At 29.9% G+C, this 19037-nt stretch overlaps 1 protein-coding gene across 1 annotated transcript; it reads right to left on the bottom strand.

Annotated features, from left to right (window-relative positions):
* Positions 1-1819: 1819 nt before the first annotated feature.
* Positions 1820-4200, bottom strand: LOC100805300 (chitinase-like protein 2-like). The gene is given in 3 exon segments (NM_001255679.2): positions 1820-2514; positions 2929-3088; positions 3781-4200. Coding segments are annotated over 3 exon segments (957 nt in total). The 5' UTR covers positions 4157-4200; the 3' UTR covers positions 1820-2093.
* Positions 4201-19037: the final 14837 nt, after the last annotated feature.

The raw sequence follows: 19037 nt of genomic DNA, 5'->3' as shown, positions 1-19037 counted from the left end.
CACTAGTCTACCAGTCAACAAAAAGAAAAGGCAAAAGAATTCATATGATTCACGGCTCAACAATAAATCTATTAAAATCAAATTTTTTTGGTAGAGAATGCCTTAACCAATGAACCAGTTTGTAAATAATACATGGACTATGGAGTATATCTTATCTATGTCATTTTTCTTTTATTTTTCCTATTCCAGTGGTCAATTTCTTCTTGATATAATGAGGGGGGAATGTTTACAGACAAACTACTTACTAGAAAGACAGTAAGGAAAACCAATTCATTTCACTTTGTTTCACATACGCAATCAAAAAAACTTTGGAGAAAAGACGGTTCTAAAAAATCTTACCAGCTTGCAAAACAAAAGTTTTGGGCCTAAATAAAACAGCAAAACTAGTATTGTTTCATTCATTTATTTTTCCCATTTTTCGTGTACGAATCAGAAGCACTGCTTGATTTATTAAGGTAATCTAAAAGGAAATCACATACTCTTTAAAAGATGGAACATATAATTTATCCAATAAGGCACGTGTAGTACTTTACATGTGAAAAAATGTATAAGGTTGATTTGATGATTGAAGGAAGAAAAAAAAAAAACGTAAGTCAAAATCTCTATCACTAATAAAAATTAATATATTAACAATTTTGTGGATCAAAAACTTTACATGGTGCAGCGCCAGAGATCACAATTTGTATACTAGTAATTTGATTTAAAAGGACATTATACATTCTTTAAACGATGGAACATAAAAATCACTATGTTAAATATTTAATGACGAAAATAACATTATTACACCTATAAAATGATGATGCTGCTATTTTTATGGGGTTGTTTCATGTTGTTAAATAATCCCATAATAAATGTTTGGTACAATTCTCTAGATATTTACAAATGGTTAGAGCAGTTTTCTTAAGGTAAATGCTGAATTTACAAAGAGTGGCTGATACAAAAAGGAACGAATAATTTTTATTGTTTTTTTATATATATTTAGCCAATCTTGATTTCCATTAAAAATGGGTAATTAGTTGTTGTTCTTTTAAAATATTTACAGCTGTAGTTTGGTACCATTCGTTTAGATGGTTCATCTTATTAACATTTTTCTTTTCATGATTGCACCATTCATTTAGGATGGAATTTTTTAATCTCATTTTTACTTATAATAAGTTAGAAAACTCTTATTTCTATCGGATTAAATATGCAGCATGATGTTTATTATTATTATTGACATACATTTTAAATTTAAAAAGGCATTTTGAATGGTTAGAAATATAATATTTTTAATTAAATAGACTTTTAAAAAGAATTAACTAGCTTATTTAATAAATGGGTCTTAGTTTAAGTTTCATGTGGGCTAAGTTATAGACCCTACTCAAATAGGTTGATCTATTTGGGCCACTACTGGAAGTGCCCAAGTCATGGAAGAAGTCATATTTTATTTTCTTTTAGTTATCATTAAATTAATAATCTTGACGTAAGAAAAAAATTTATTCACAAAAAGTTTAACGAGTGAAGCATTTTCACATTCCTTTAGAAGGATCAAGTCACGTGAACCAATTCCATGAACATTTTTTAAAAAAATAATGATTAATTTAATTATAAAATAACTGTATATAAATAATTTTTTTGTTACATGGGGAAAACACTGCATAAAAATATTTTGGGAAAAAAAAAGTCCAATGTAAGCAGTTTAGACAAAAATAAATACATGGACATGCTCGGGGTTTCAGGAAATAGTAAATGGGAAACAGATTATCCAAATGAAACATTGTATCATTTGATAAGTGAAATGCACAACATGCAAACATCAACAAAATTGTTCAGGCAATCCTTAATGATCAAATACTCAATTGTATACATACATTATATACCAAAATATATTCAAATTATACAAGAGAAAGAAAACATCAAAAGCCAAAATATATGGCAAAGTAATATAATCTATACACAAATTAACAATGAGTGTCCACTCCAAACTCGTTTCACTCTCATTTGAAGGCCAAAGTAATTGAAGTATCTTGTCTACTTGTTGCCTCCTTTATTAAGAATTTTTTGCAGGATTCAAGAATGGAACGGCCAAGAATTTCAGCCAAGCAAGGCAAGGCTCAATTTGTGGCAGAAGATGGTGAGCCAGGGGGCTTAAAAGCAGCTTGTTCAGCACATGAGAGTACTTCATTAGGTCCTGCCTCTTCTCTGCCAACACCTATGAGATCAAGGTAATAAAGATAGTGTGAAATGATGTTGTTCATGGCCTCATTATCTGATCCCTGGCCACAAGTTTGGTCCCCATAGAGCAAGTTTATTGTGGCACCAAATCCAGGCACCCTTTTGGACAATGTGTCATTTTTTGTGGGTTTCCAGTTGCCAACAAAGACATCGTGGGGTGATGGTAGGTGCTTCTCTGGTGGGTTCATCCACTGCCAGAGTGCAGCCTGGAAGGCTAAGGTGGCATTTTGTTCTATGTATTCTGGATGGTTCAACAGATCCACCTTCAAGGCTTCCCCAGCTTTTCCATAGTTGTAGTTCCTGTTATCAAGGAAGAAAAACACAAGGACTTTGATCATCAAGTGTCCAAAACTTGGTAATATTTTTGCATAAAATGCTTCTAACTAACCACTTGTACAAACAAGTAGAGACTTTGTATAAATATTTGTTCCCTTCTTAGGAACACAACCAAAACCAGTCTCTCAATTTAACACATATTTTGTGGAAATAAACAAATGAATATAATTATACTCCAATGGTGGATCGAATCCAGGAGAAATTATTACATCATCTGGTGTCATGCGGTTCTGGTCAATCTCTACAAAACATGATTATATTTTTCAATTTATGAAAACAAAAGTGAATAATATGTCACATAGAAATTGGTCGAGATTATATAATTTAGACCATGTTGGTGAAATTAAGGGATGTTTAAAAATCTCAAGATATTAATACCAGTAAAGTGGGATGGCACCACGGCCATAGTATGCTGCACCAGGAGTACAAGGGTAGGTTAATTTGTAGTAGTCATCGCAGTAGAATTTATCAGGACTCAATTCCTTATTGTAGCATAAGCCCCAGGCTAAGGGTCCCCCTGTAGCCACCCCATAACCACCTGAAACATTATTCCAACACTTTGTTACTATACAATTTCATGGTCTTTAAAAAAATCTCCAATCACACCTAACCAAAATAAATTAAAGATCAAAATCAAATAACCATATCCCGTATATATCACTTGAAATATCCAAATTATTGAGATTAGGCAACTGAGATCATGAATACAATCAAGGAGGGATCCAAAAATATTTTATAATGGGGACAAAAAAGTATTAATTTATAATATTTTTTAAAACAATATTAATTTTAAGCTTTTACACAATACATCGTAAAAAAATTCAAATTATTTGAACTTCTAAAAATTACAATTGGACCAATGTGTGGGTTTGTGTCACTAGTAATTTTTTATATTTATTTATAAACACATTTTCATTTTATGGGGTATCACTTTTTTTTTATGGGATACATTTTTTTATTAAATATATTTAAATAAAAAAATATTGCCCCCTTAATAATACTTAAGGTGGATTCCTCCCAGAATCCAACATATTAAAAAACAAAATAAGAATAAGTTCATCCCCATGAATGATCATATCATATGTAATATCATGCATGATTGGTATAACAATTAAATGCTATAGAGAAAAATTCTTTAACTCTCAGGTTAACTAGAAATAATATATGATAAGAACCATCCTTATCTTACAAACCGAATTATTGTCAAAATTTAAGAAATGTGTGACTTACAAGAGGTCTTGCTGCCAACATGGCCAAAGAAAGCAGCAAGCTCCTTCTGGCCACTGGTCTTTCCTCCAGTGGTGCCAAAGCCAAGAGGCTGATACAGTGCTGCAGCAGTGATGAAAGAACGGTAGTCCCAGAATCCGACTGCATGTGCCACCGGCGAATTGCGCTTCGCGAAGAGGTTCTCAAACTGGTATGTCTGAAAGTAATCGGAGATAGTCTCATTGCAGCAATAAGCAGACCAACCCTTGCACTCCCACCCTTTGTCACACACCTTCTTCCCCTTCACTGTCTTCACCAATGGCTTCACTGATGATTGTCCATTCACAACCACCAACATTGCTGCAATAATACCTAACACAAAAACCCATGTTGGACTCATCTTTCTTTCTTTTCTATTGAATAATATTGTTTGTTGTGTGGTGTGGTTCTTTGGCACCAAGTGAGAGAAACTATATAGAGGTGTTTGCACGTATGAAGAGGGTTGTTCTAGACAGGCTGTAATGTAGAGTGAAAGTAATGGAAAGCGAGAGTGTAACTTAGTAGGAGGAAGAGATTTTCAGAGGTGGAATAAGTGGAGCTTTTGCTTCCATTCTCATTCACGTTTGAGTAGAAGGGAAGAAATATCATGGGTGTGGGGGTTTCTTCTAATTAATGTGTACTTGTGCCTGTATAGGCAAAAGATGCTATAATTGGACCTTGGCCCAAATTGTGTGATTTTTTTCATTTTTAGTGTTCTTACTTCAGGCCTGGTTTGTTCAGATTGCTACAAATAATTTGGACCTAAGACTGCCTATGTTGATGGATAAGTCTATGAAGGGCTTTCTTGCTTAATTGGGGATTGTTTACTTTGTACAAATTCAGGTCTCAGACATGACCTTATGGATTGTTTGAGTAAGTTGGTAAAGCTACACCTTCTCATGTATTATCAACTTTCTTGAGGTTATTTGTTTTCAGTTTAATTACTCAAAGAAGAATTTTATCATTCAGAGGGACCATATCCAATTCCAACGTAATAACTTCTCAAGAAAAATATATTCAAATAAATATAAGATTGATTTGGTGATATGAGTTTAAGAATCTCCCACTAATATTTTAACAAAAATTAATAACTAACATTAGTTGATAAAAAGAAAGACATATACCTCTGGTCTTAAATAAAAAAATAAAATAAAATTGTCAATCTAGTACTCTATGCCTTATAGTATTATTATCGGGGTTAAATTTATTTTTCATTTATACAAATAGGCTAATACAATTATTTTTAATAATTTTTAGTCTCTCAAGAAACAAATTTTTCTTTTTGTCCCTTATTTATGAAAATGTCATATGTGATTCTTATTTCAATAAATGAGAGACCAAAAACAAACATTGTTTATAAAAGACTAGAATTACATATCATACATTTTCATAAATAAAGGATAAAAAATAATTCAATTATTCGAAGGAAGTAAAACAAGCTTTGTTCTATTTATAATCCTTAATTATATTTTCATATATACTGAAGATCCAATGCGTGCACCTGCCAACCCAGAAAGGGAGAATAGTAACTTTGGTAACCTTCAACATCAATATCGCATTTGTTGTTGATGACTAGAGGTGCCATATCTGTTACGGATTCAAGTAAGATAGAGAGGAAAATGTCGAGATGCTTGAACCTATTTGACGGAAACCACGAAAATGTATGATAAGTAAGATAGACCAATTATTCATGCATGGGTCATTTAAGTATAGAGACTAGCTAGGCTTCTATTCCAGGTCATGTATGTCTGATTAGCTAGTATCCAAAAGGATGCGATCGATACCCACAAAAATGTTAAAATGGTTAACCAACAAAATTAGACATTGATTAGTTTTTTTTTATTCATCAAAATAGACATTCATTAGCTAACTCCTAAATACAAATATCAATAATTTTATGTAAACAAAATAGTAATGTGAAATTAATATATAACAGCTAGTTATATTGATTAAGCTAATAAAGACTCAATATATTAATATTATCTATATCAAGAATTAGTTGATCTCGGTAATATTAAACTTGATTACTTTAAGTAAGGTCTCGGTTCAAGTCTTGTGAATAAAAATAAAATATGATTGGAAGAAAAAAATTTCATTAAAGATAATCAGTCAGATTTTTTTACGATATTTAATCGTCAATAAAGCTAATGAATATTTTGTACCATTAACATGATAAAAAAATATTATTATATATTGATAAAGTATTAAATCATTAAAACTAACTCTAAATAATAAATTTTAAAAAGAAAATCAAAAAATCATTGTCCGAATTTCATCTTTACTCAATTTAAATATAAGAATAATAAATATTGGTATAATTTAATGGGTTAGGTCCACTTAGTCTTTGTTAATTTTATACTTTTTAATTTGAATTTCTTTCTTGGTCGGTGGCTTCTTAGTCTCATCCGATCCAGAGTCTAATCTCTTTGTAGTGCTTTTTTCTTTTTCAAATTAAAAAGAAAAAGAAGGGGGTCGATTTAGGCTCCTTCCCTTCCACAACTTGTCGGTAAAAATTAAAGAAATTTATTACAGAAATTATGTAACACATATAACACAAAGTAAAGAACTCTTTAATGTAAAGTATATTTTGTTTCTATTTTTGTGTTTATACTAATAATTATAAAAATATCACTTAACTTTTATTTTTAAATACTTATATAAAAATAAATATTTATTATTGTTATATAAAATCTCTTAAAATATAATTTGATGTGTTTATATTTATTACTATAAAGTATTTTTTAACATAAATAGTTTAAAGTTCAATCGTGAATAAATAAAAAAAAATATAAAAAATAGAACCCTACAGTTCTTAAAGATATGCACTCTCTTAATAATTGTCCTAAGAAACATGACTACAATTTCAAGACATTATTGTTTATGATAATCTAAGTAAATTTAAAAACTATTGATTATTTTATCTTAAAATCGTTAAACTTTCCTTTATGGTCAAATAGAATGTGATAAAGCAATAGAAAAAAGCAATACAACTCCAACTATCATGTATGACGCATTAAAAGGGAGGTAAAATGTGTTAGGTGTTTGAAATTCAATAGACATTTAAATATAGTGAAAGGTAAAATGTGTTAGAACAATTTGTTAGGAATAAAACTTGTCAAAAAGTAAAAATGTAGATTTAGATATGTTTTTAGTTCTTATAAGATAATATTTTTTTTATTATTAATTTTTGTAAGTTTATTTTTGAATTTTAATTCCTGTAAGTTATATTTTTTAATTTTGATTCATGTAAGATATTTTATTCATTTTTAGTCCTTATAAATTTACATTTTTTTCAATTTTGATATCTATAAGAACAAACTTATGAAAACTATAGATGAAAAGTTAAAATCTTAAAGGAATAAATTAAAAAAAAAAACAAAAACTTATAAGAACTAAAAAAAACTTACAATGATCAAAATTGAAAAAAATATCCACTTACGTAACTAAAATTAAAAAAATTGAACTTACAAAAACCAAAAATAAAAAAGGACTAATTAAACATTTTTAACAAATATGGTAAAAAATACAATTAAACTTTTTTATATTATTACTTATCACATATCATATATTATCATATACATATACTAGATCATTTGTCCGGTGCTTTTGCACCGGCGGTTGAAAAAAATAACTTATTTTCTTTTATAAAGAATATAGAATGCAAGATAGAAAAAGAAGAGAGGGTGAAAAACTTGATATAATTGTTGACACTTGTCTAGTTTATTAGACAATTAGAGCATTTTTAGTGGTAAATTTCAAATTAAAATCTTAGACCATTTTTCAATAGATCCTACAGTGTTACGTAAAATTGAAGATTTATTAAGATTTGTTTCATTTTTTCCCCTTTAGTAATAAATTTCGTTTTAGAATCTTACACAATTTTTTGTAGGTCCCACATGTATCCCACTTTTAATTTTTTTCGTCCCCCACTCCAACGTACACTTCTTTCTCCCAACGTACATTTCATTTTTCTTTCTTTTTCTTCTCCCAACATACACTTCCATTTTTCTTCTTTTTTCATTTTTCCATCCCTTGTACTTAGTAGTCTGTATATCCTTATTTTAAGCATCAATTCTTTATTCTTTGATTTTTTGTCTAAAAAGAAAAAAATAAGAAAAAAACGTATCTTTTCTTTTGAGTCTATGCTTGCAAGGTGGAACCTTTGAAGAACTTGATCCATGAAAGATATTTTGAGTAGTATGCTGAGACAACGAAGGCTTCTTAGTAACCAATTAAAGATGTTGTCTGAGCATGCTGAAATTGTGCAATAAGGGTCAGTCACCCACAACCTGTCAATTGTGATTTTTATGGAGAAGAGTATTACGATGATAGTTGTTATCTTTACTCCATGGAAAATTCTTGGTGGGAACAAGAGTTACACCCTTACAATCAATATGAAGAAAAAAGACTCTCTAATATTGAGAATGTGTTAATGCAATTCATGGAAACATCCTAAGCTAGCTTCAAAGCCAATCAAAACTCAATTCGAAATCTGGAGATTCAGGTTGATAAGCTAGTAAAAGAAGTGGTTGAAATACCTTTTTTGGTCACAAGGGAAGAAAACTTTGTAGAGGTTAAAGCACATGGGGAGAGTCTTGTAGAGAGCATGATTCAAGAGAAAAAAATGAAGAAAAAAAAATGTGAGGAGAGAACACAACAATAGTGGGAGAAGTGTTCACAAGTAGAAATTGAACAAGAAAGCCTTCTCCAAGGAAGATGTGGAAGGCATTTCAGTGACCACCAATACTTCCCTTGCAATGATATGGAAGGCATTTCAGTGATACATGATTTTCATGGAGTCTCTAGCTAAGAAGCAAAAATACAAGAAAGATGTGTTCTATGTGACCTTCATGCCACCTTGAACGCATCTAGCCTGTCAAGCTAGTAACATTAAAGAAGTGCTTACTGAAAGGCAACCCAGGATTTCTACCTTTTTTCTCCTCTTTTTATGTGACTTGTTTAATAATTGTGTTAGTTGGTTTGTGTGTTGATGTTAGGATGATTTTGGTTATACCCATGACTTTGTGAATGTTTGTGTTAGTCAATTTGAGTACAAATGTTTTTATTTTTTATTTTTTGCTATCTAATTATGTCATGCACTCAACGCACATGTGTGCGCTTAGCGCGCAAGTGCAGGCTAAGCGTGCATGGGCAACTGGCTAAGCCTGCATGTCGCACTAAGCCCAAAAGCGTCTCTATTTTGTAATATCTCGAATTGGGCTAAGCACGTAAGCGCAGGCTAAGCGAGTCATGCATTCCCGCTAAGCCCATGGTGCTCGCTAAGCATATTTTGCAAGAATTTCCTTCTGCAAAACTCACTAAGCCCCATGTGGCGTGCTAAGCCCAATCATATCTATGGAGTTTCAATTTAATGGTTTGGGCTTAGCATGCAAGTTCGGGCTTAGCGCTCAAGATTGGGCTTAGCGCACAAGTTCGAGCTTAGCCAAAAAAAATTTAAAAGAAAATCAAAATTTCTTGTACTTTTATTTTGGTATGTCTATTGCAGGCAGAGTCATCACGCACTTATGCACTAAGTCTTAGTTTTCCTCAGTGTTTTGCATTTATCTATTGGGCTAAGCATTATTTGCATGCTAAGCCTAATAAGTTTGCTATTCTTTTTTGTTGTCAATTGGGCTTTGCACGCTTATGCGTTAAGCCCACCATGCATTTATGTTTATTTTGTTTTGTGAAGCACCAAGCGTGCACCTGTGCATTTAGTGCACCACTCCCTCCTACCTTACTTTAATTTTTGTTATTTTTCAAATTTGAATTCTTTATTATGTTTAATTTTGCATGAAAGACATGATGATACATTTTGGTTAACTCTAATAGTTAACACATTATGAGGCATGTTTGGTTGAATTGATTGCATGACTAAGACATTGTGTACTGGTAATTAATGTTGTGAAATTTTCGATTTTTGAGTGAGCACACGTTGTTGTTGAATGATGGTTTTGTGAATTAAATGCGCATGAGTGAGTTGGTTAGCTTGCATGATAGGAAATTGTGGATGAAAAACTAAATGTTTCACATTGTCGTGTGAGTTATGTGCACCTTAATTGCTAGAGAATGAATGATTTCATTTTCTCGATTTTGCATGATTCTTGAATTGCTTAAGTGCATACATGATGTGGATATGATCAAGGTCTTGTTGTTTATTTTAATTTCAGCCACTTAGCCAAACAGCTACCTTGTGTTAATGAATGATTGAATCCCTTGCACCCTTTTGGGCCTAAATGTGAATGAATGTGTCATTGAACCCTGAGCTAAATGCAGATGCTATCTTTGTGCACCCTATCTTAGGCTATAGGAGAGCATTGTTATGAATCAAGACAATTTGTTCCAAATTTAGGGGAGTGTTTTTGGGTAAATTCTGTTCCAAGGATATGAGTAAAAAACACACAGAGAACTAGAACTACATTCTTTTGTAATACCTATTATCGTCTAAAAAATGGAAATATAAGCTGAAAGCAAATATATACAAAAAAAAAACCTTTGTGCATTGTTAATTGTGGCATGTCAATAAAGGTTGAGAGGTCAAAGAAAAAGTGGTTCTTTAAGTAGATAGGAAATGGGTGAATGCTCTCCTAGAACCTAAGTGTTTGAATCCGAGAAAAACCATGATTTTCTTGTTAACCCGATCACGTTACAAGCTTAATAAAGTCCTTAGTGATCCATATTGTGTATGTGTGATTGCATTGAATATGATGATGTGAAAAGTTGGCGATTATAACTTCAGTCGATTTAAATGAAATACACATAACCGAAAACACTTGTGTGCTTGAGAGAAACACTAGCTTTGTGAGGAGTGAAACATAGTTGATCTTTATTTGATACCTGTCATACTTGCTAACCTATTTCAAACTCTGAGTGCATTCTTTACATGATCCCATCATGAAAACTGTGACAAGTGTGAACTTGAGGATTGGAAGCTAAAATTGTTCGAAAAGTACGCAATTATCTCAGTTGTTGTGATTCATTACATCCTAAACATTGTCATTAATCTAACTTAGTGTAGTATTAGTTTACTTTTGATTGGGGACAAGCAAAGCTTTAAATTTGGGGGACTTTGATAATTGTTATGCTTACGTAATTTGAATATTTAAATTACATAGCAATTATCTAATTTTCCTATCTTTTATTGCTTCTTTTGTGTTAAAATATTAGGAATTTAACTTCTAAGTTTTTGTCTAGTAGATGCTAGAATTAGTTAATTTACAGTATTTTGGGGTGTATTTTTTGTAGAATTACACAACAGAAGGCCTGAAAAAGGGTTGAAGAACTGGATCAGCGTGTTTAGCGCGTCAACAACCGCTCAATGCGAGGAGCCAACTTGGAGGTCATGCTTAGCCCACATCTGACTGCTTAGCGCGCATCTGGCGGCTTAGTCTGCATCTAACAATTTAGCGCACATCTGACGGCTTAACCTGCATCTGGCGGCTTAGCGCGCAGTCACTTATGTCAGCTAGACTTTGCATGTACGATTAGCGAGCACATGCAGGCTTAGCGCACTGTCAATGTTGAAAAACATGATTGTGTTGTGTTTTAAAGGAAAAAGAAAGGAAAAATTAGGGAGTTCTTTTTGGGACCAAAATAAGGAGCTAGGGCACTAGAGAAGAGGGAGAACTCACTCACTTGGGATCCTTTCCTTTATTTTCTTCCACACCTCTTGTTTCCTTTTTGTATTAGTAAGTCTCTCATTGTCAGGAGCTCAGCAACCAAACACTTTTGATGTAATGATTCTAACTATCTATTTAATGTTGTTTTGATATTATTGTCTCTTTTATGTGCTTAATATCATGTTTATGGTTTGATCACCTATGCTCATGTAGTGTTATGGGGTTTATACATTGGAAAATGTTTATCTCTTAAGAACTTGAAAAGAACATCTAGGTAATCCATGTCTAGGGATAAAATGATATTATTTAGTCTTATTTATGGATCTTTATTCTTAAAGTAAATTATTTGATGTAGCTCTTAAGGGATTAGGAGTGAAATTATATAATTTAAGCTCTTTCACATAAGGGATCATCTTAAGGTAGGTTAGTGGATGAAGGTAATAATCGAAATAACGTTAAATAATAAAAAATCTTTAATGTTGCATCAATAGTAGTTTTGGTAAACTAAGTCCCAACACGTTCCATAATTCTGCTTCAACCGACAAATCACCCGTCAAGTGTTTGTGTTATATTTCTTTAATGTGCTCTGCTTAATTATCTTTGTTTGTGTTGAATTTTACATCCGTATCATTATTCGACCAATATCAAATTTAATTCATTAATCACTTAAAATTGGACATATATAAACTTTGAGTACAATCAAAGTCTATGTGGACTTAACACTCGATCTTACCGTTTTAAAATACTACTTGGATGAATTGGTGCACTTGCCAATGAGTTAACACCCCTCTGCCACGGCCGCAGCCCCCTTCTTGCTTCCCCTCAATCGTGGTCGTGGTCGTGGCCGCCTTCCCCTTTCCCCTCTACCATGAATTCGACCTTCCTCCCCTTCCCCCTCTGTCATAGCCTCTCCCCCTTACACCAATATGTGTATTTTTTTATGGTTTGTTGTTGCTACTGGTTTTTCCTTCTTCATCATTCCATCTTTTCTATTAATCTCTCTCACGTTTTGTTGGGAAGAAGACCTTCTCTCCTCCGAAAGTTCTCATGGAGGTTATTGATTACCTACATCTGATCAACTTCAAAAGAGAGGCGTTTTGCTCTAGGATGTTGACAATTCTTGCATTTTTTTGCAGTGAAAGCATGGATGATTGGCAACACTTGTTTTGTTTTTGCCCGATGATTTTGGAGGTTTGGCATGGAGTATTTAGGTGGCTGGGTTTATCGTTTTTACTTGGTGTGTAAGTCCTACACAATGTTTTTTGGGGTAGGAAGGAGGGATAGATGGCCTGGTATTTTTTGGATTTGATAGCATCATTGATCCCTTCTGGTATCTTTGGGATTTATATTGGAGGGGTTTGTTTTTTAATGGTCTCAATAAAGTGTATGATGTACATCTTGTACAGTAACTTTAGATCATTAATACATACATGTTGGTCTTAAAAATAAAAAATAAAGAAAAAGATGACTCTGACAGGACAGGCCACTAAGCACTAAAGCGAATAATTTTTGGATAAAGTGACATTAATAATGCTTGAGGATTTGAGGTAGTAATTTTTGTTCTAATCTGTCCAAAGTCTTATATTAGATAAAAGTTCACATCAATAATAGTTTCTAAATACTCTCTCTTCCTTTAACCTATCCAGATATCTTTCAATAAGGATAAAATTATGACTGACCACCAAGCACCAAAGTAGATAATGTCTTGGATAATATGAACCTAATAATGTTTGAGGATTTGAAATTGGCATGCATACTTTTTCACTCTCAAACACTAACTCTAGCATAGCGCTGCAACAACTTAATTTCATGTGTTGCTCGATGCCATCAAAATTTTGATCTAGTCACCTGAAAGATTTCATACTTGTTGTCATAATTATGGGTCTAACACCAAAGAAACTCCTTGCATGTATGTCCCCAGTCATATTTTGTGGCGCCCTCTAATAATATGTTTCGTTATATCTACAAGGAGACTCCACAAATGAGTGCTAATATGTACTATAAGTAACGATAGGTAGATAGATGAATCTTCACTAGGGAACTTTTTTAAGAAATCGATAAATAAAAAGATTTCATTGTTTGAGTTACATGAAAATTATGGAGGAGTGTGTATTTTTCAACAAAAATGTTATACTTTTATTTCTTTAACCAGATTGGTTAGCATTTTCCTAAAATATATAATTATTGAGCATTGAATTATTGTCTTTCTGTTATTTTGTTTCATTTCTCTTCTTTATTAAAAAAATATGAACAACTATTTTTTTTTCCAAAGAGACAAAGCCATGAAATTCCAAGAATCTAGTCTGACCTTGATTAAGACGATTGGAATTAAGAGAGAGAGAGATATTTGAGAGATACTCGTTTTTGATAGAAAGATAAATTAATGTGGGTAAACTAAATATAAGAGTAAAGTACGAAAAGGGAGAAAATAAGGTTAAGAACTATATAAATCTATTATATTAATGCTTCAAGAAAGTTATCGCATTTTTGTAAAAAATAAAGGGTCCAAAGTTAGTTGAATATGATATCTAAATTGTTGTTAATTCTTCAATATGGTCTTTAATTTTTATGGATAAAGAAGATAAGATATATAGTCACTTTTGTCTCTAAATATGTAATTTGTTGACAAATGCGTTCTTGAAAAATAAAAATATAAAATTTAATCTCCGAAAGTGTAAAAAATGTAATAAATATATTCAACTCTTAACTTTTGTTTGTCCCGTTAATAAAATAGACATTGTGACACAAAGGGATAAATTCATCACTAAAATAATAATTTAAAACAAACATAATAATAATAATAATAATAATAATAATAATAATAATAATAATAATAATAATTATCAACCATAATTTATCTATCACAATAGCAATTATCTAAAATAATAATGTATCAACTTACCAAAATAAACATTATAATAGTGTATCAATCATTACAAATTTTTCCAAATTATAATAATTAGTTACAATCTACTATAAATAAAAGATAAATATATTTCATATTTCACTTCTTCGAATGTTGACTAATTTATTAACAGTGATAGACGAAAGTTAACGGTCGGATATATTTGTTGCACTTTTTATACTTTTGTGGACTAAATTTTATATTTTCATCTTTCAGGAACGCATTTGTCAACAAATTACACATTTAGGGACAAAAGTGACTATTTACCCTATTCTTATTCCAGTGAGTGGGAAGACGAAAAGTCAATAAAATATTATATGACAAATATGTCTTTTCCTCTTTGTTTTCATCATTTCCTTCTCTTCACCTACAGGCACACAAGTGGATTTGAAGGCCAAGTGTGAGAGAGACCATGAGAGAAGTGAGGTTTGAGAGTTGGAGGAAGATGGTGGCAACGACTTGCAATGGCAACGTGACTGGCGACGCCAGTGGTGACTGATGGTTGGGTTGGTGGTGATCCTTGAGAAGGGAGAACAAGAGGAGACAACCATGGAAGCAAGTGTTTGCGAAAAGAGCTCACCATAAATGTATTCATATATTGTCAATTAGAGATAATCACGTTAGTAATTATTTCAATAACAAATTCGTCCCTCCATGTCATATAAGCTATTTTATTAACGATGACAAACGAAAATTAACGATAAAATATATTTGTCACACTTTTTACACTTTCGGAAACTAAATTTTGTATTTTTATCCTTAAGGGATACATTTATTAACGAATTATACATTTAAGAATAAAAGTGATTATTTACCTAAGAAAATAACATTCTTGTAAAATAAAAAGTTAAATGAGTTCAATACACTTTATTAATGGTAAAATCTCCATAAACAAATTAAATTGTCATTACTGAAAAGTTATATCACAAGAGATTTAATTAAAAAGTTCAAACTCTTCGGCTTTGTTTTCTTCTCTTCCCCTCCCGTTGTGATGGGTGAACAATACCAAAAATAATTATAATTGTAATCAACAACTTCTCGCAGTAAAATAGAAATAAAAAAGGATTCAAGAATTTACATGTGAAATGGAGGTCATGGATTCCCTGCTGCCCTACGCCCCTACACCTCTGCAATGTGTACACTATAAATATAATACGAGTAGCCGAAATCAAAGTTAGACCCACAATTTCTGTTCTACGTGGATGGATGCAATGAACGCTATATATGGTTGAGGTGTGCCAACCACATTTAAGTTTCAACTCTGTCATGGTTTTCTTCTTCAATGGAAAGTCGACAACCAAACCAAGTCACACAAATGTACAAGTACAACTCACAATTGACAATCACTCTGTACGATATTAAGTTGTCTTAAATTTGTGGTATCTTTTCGCGTTTTCATTTTTTCTCATTTTAAAATAAATATTGTATTTGAAGGAAAAAAATCTCAAAAAAAGTGTTATAATTAGTTTTTAATATAATATTGTTTTTTTTACTAATATTAATAATTGTAATGTTAGTTTTTCAACATAGGATTAATAACAAGATTAATTTTATAAAATTATTATTATTTTTCATCTATTTATTATTCTTTTTGTTTTTTTAACTGACAGATTTTTTTTTAAAAAAAAATATTTTTATTTATCTGTCATTCATAAAGTTTAGTATCATATTAGTTACTCATTTATCAATTATACTCTTATTTATCTCTTAATTAATATGTGCATACATTCATTGTGCACACAACTATTTTATTAGAACAAAAAAAATTATTGCAATTTTTATTTTCTACAAAACAACCTCAAATGACATTAAAAAACAAAGGGAGTAATTTTTATTAGTATATATAAAATAACTTAAAATGACACTTATGTTGGGATGAGAAAAAATAACTTTTTAATATTTAAAGAACAGGTATTAAATGTGACAAATAGAAAAGGTAAATGAAAATAAAATTAAAATAAATATGTGATTATTTATGTAAAATTTTATTAAAATTGAAGAATAATAATAAGATATGATTAAATTATTTATATCTTAGTATATTTTAATCTACTGAGATATCAAATAATTTGTTATTAATATAAAATTTGATAAATATAATCTACATGAAAATAACTTTTAATATAATGATAAATTTTGAGATAAAATTATTGAATTGTGTAATAGATATAATTATCCCGATAACTTTGTAAGACAGACCTATATGATCCAGGGTTACCTTCAAAATTGTCCCCATTAATAATATGGTATCCTAGATCCGCCAATGCTGATATCATTTAATCCTCCCTTATAAATTAACACTACCTTTTTATTATTAGTGCTCGTGATAAAAAATTTACAAACTCCTGAATAAATTGATTATAAAAACAATGAATAATGTGTACTTCCACCAAATACTTTATAAGTTAGAAAAAACCCATGATACTTCACAATGCAAGGACTATTGTACATGTTAGAAATAAAGTGTAAGGTAACGAAATCCCAATTTTGTTAAAATTGAGTTAAGTGAAAGCCATATAACTGAAAGCGGCACTGATATTCGTATATTTCTAAATATACACATTATATATATATATATTTAATAACTATAGTTAATTATGTATGTAAATATGATTAATTTTATTTTACACGTGTTTAATTTTTAGTGAGTATTGCAATGATTTTATAATACTACTATAACCATTTCTGATATAAAGTTATCCATATTTTTACATGTGATTAACTATGTCTCCTAATAACTTATAACATTATTAATTAATTGCAAAAAAAATTAACCATCACTTGAGATATAAAATTAATCTTATTTTTACATGTAATTAATCTTGCCTGATAATCAATAATCTCATAACATTGTTAATCACTTGTAAAATAAAATTAATCATATATATATATATATATATAATTGATCATTTTCAGGTGGCCAGCGAGTATATAAATTTAAGTGGGACGAATATATTTTCCAAATGAAATATGTACAGCACTAATTGTACTGTGTATGACTGCTTCTTAATCCTTGATAAGAACATCCTCAACCTAACTCTTATTAATTGTCAAACAAGCTGATATTAAAATTAAGCAAAGGTTAACCGGTGTTTTATTAATATTGATTAAGAAACTTAAAATAAAAATACTTTTATTGAAAACTAAAAAATTGTAATCTTCATAATTTTTTTATGTTTTCTTATAATTTATACAATAAATATTTTTTATTTATTAATCAACACCTTATGGATGTAGGTGGACCTTAAAATTAATTATTCATCCTTGTTGTGCATATCATGACGAAGATTGATGCCTAATTAGGACTTGGTTTTTAAAATGTGTCCGGTATCGGTCAAGGCTTGACTTAGCCCGTTATAAGTCTATGAGTACTAGACAACATTTTTTTTTTTTATTTGTATACGTATAATAATTTTTTTCTCATTAAAAAAATAAGTATTGTCTCATAAGATAATTTTTTAAAAAATGAATATATAAAATATAAAAAATAAAATAAAGAAAATAAATTGATATGAAATTTATTATTCTATCCTTTTACTTTTTAGGTTTAATTATTATTTTTGTTATTTAATTTGTTTTTTAGTTCAATTTAATTATTTAATTTATTTATTTGATTCAATTTGGTTCATGATTTTAAGTAATACTAATAAATTATGTTTTTGTCTCGATAAATTAATAAATTTTGTTTTTATTTTTAATAAAATTATTTTTGCGTTGAGTTTCAAATAAAAAATATATATGTTATTTTGTTCAATTTTTTCATTTTTTCTCTATTGTATATAGATCATTTGTTATTATTTCTTATTAAATATTTTTCAAAAGAACTAATATAAAATAAACAAAATTTTATAAAAAAATTAAAATAAAAAAATAGATATATATTAGAAAGACTAAAATAAAATAAACAAAATTAAAAATAAAAATTTAATTTTATTAGAAATTTAATAAAAAAAAATTATGAAAGAATCTAAATAAGATTTGTTAATTTATTAGAGATTAAAAATATATTTAAACTTTTTAAATTAAATTAAAATTATTAATTGTCCCCACTGATTAAAAACTTCTACATCCGTCGGTGCATTTAAAGCTAGTTAAGAACTTATGAGTATATTAATATTGAAACTCGTGCTTAAAAATTAAAATACTATTAATAAATTCAAATGTGAGTGATAGAAGTTCCTATATAGTATTAGTTCTGAATGCCGAGTTTGGATTCTTTGGAATGAAGGAAGGAAAGCAAATAAGAGGACGATGGAGGGACCGAAAAAAGTACTGATAATTTTCCTTCAATTATTGAACGACAGCTTTATGGGAAAGGATAAGAAAAAAATGTAGAATCAGAATTTTTTGTAATCTGTCCACTTTTAAACGGAGTGGGAAAATACCTTAATTTTAGCATTTTTTTTACTAAAGATATTTATAATATATATTTTGTATTATTTTTTATAAAAGACAATAAAAATAAAATAAAAAGTGATTAATAATTTATTTACAAAATTAAATATTAAAGTAATTATTTATTTTAAAGTGCATCAAGAATATCTCTTATCAGTAATCAGAGTTTAATTCTTTCCAAAGCGTAAAAGTTATCAACCCATGACAAATATTTAAAGAACTCGGTTATTAACCAATAGGAATGGAATTAATACATATTCTATCATAAATTATAGAATATGGTATTTAGACCACAATCTGTCAAAAAAAAAAAGAAAAAAGAG

The sequence above is a fragment of the Glycine max genome, chromosome 15, assembly GCF_000004515.6.
Source record: "Glycine max cultivar Williams 82 chromosome 15, Glycine_max_v4.0, whole genome shotgun sequence".
Classification (NCBI taxonomy): Eukaryota; Viridiplantae; Streptophyta; class Magnoliopsida; order Fabales; family Fabaceae; genus Glycine; species Glycine max.
Note: the sequence above shows the minus strand (reverse complement) of the source record. Positions and strands in the feature narration are given on the sequence as shown.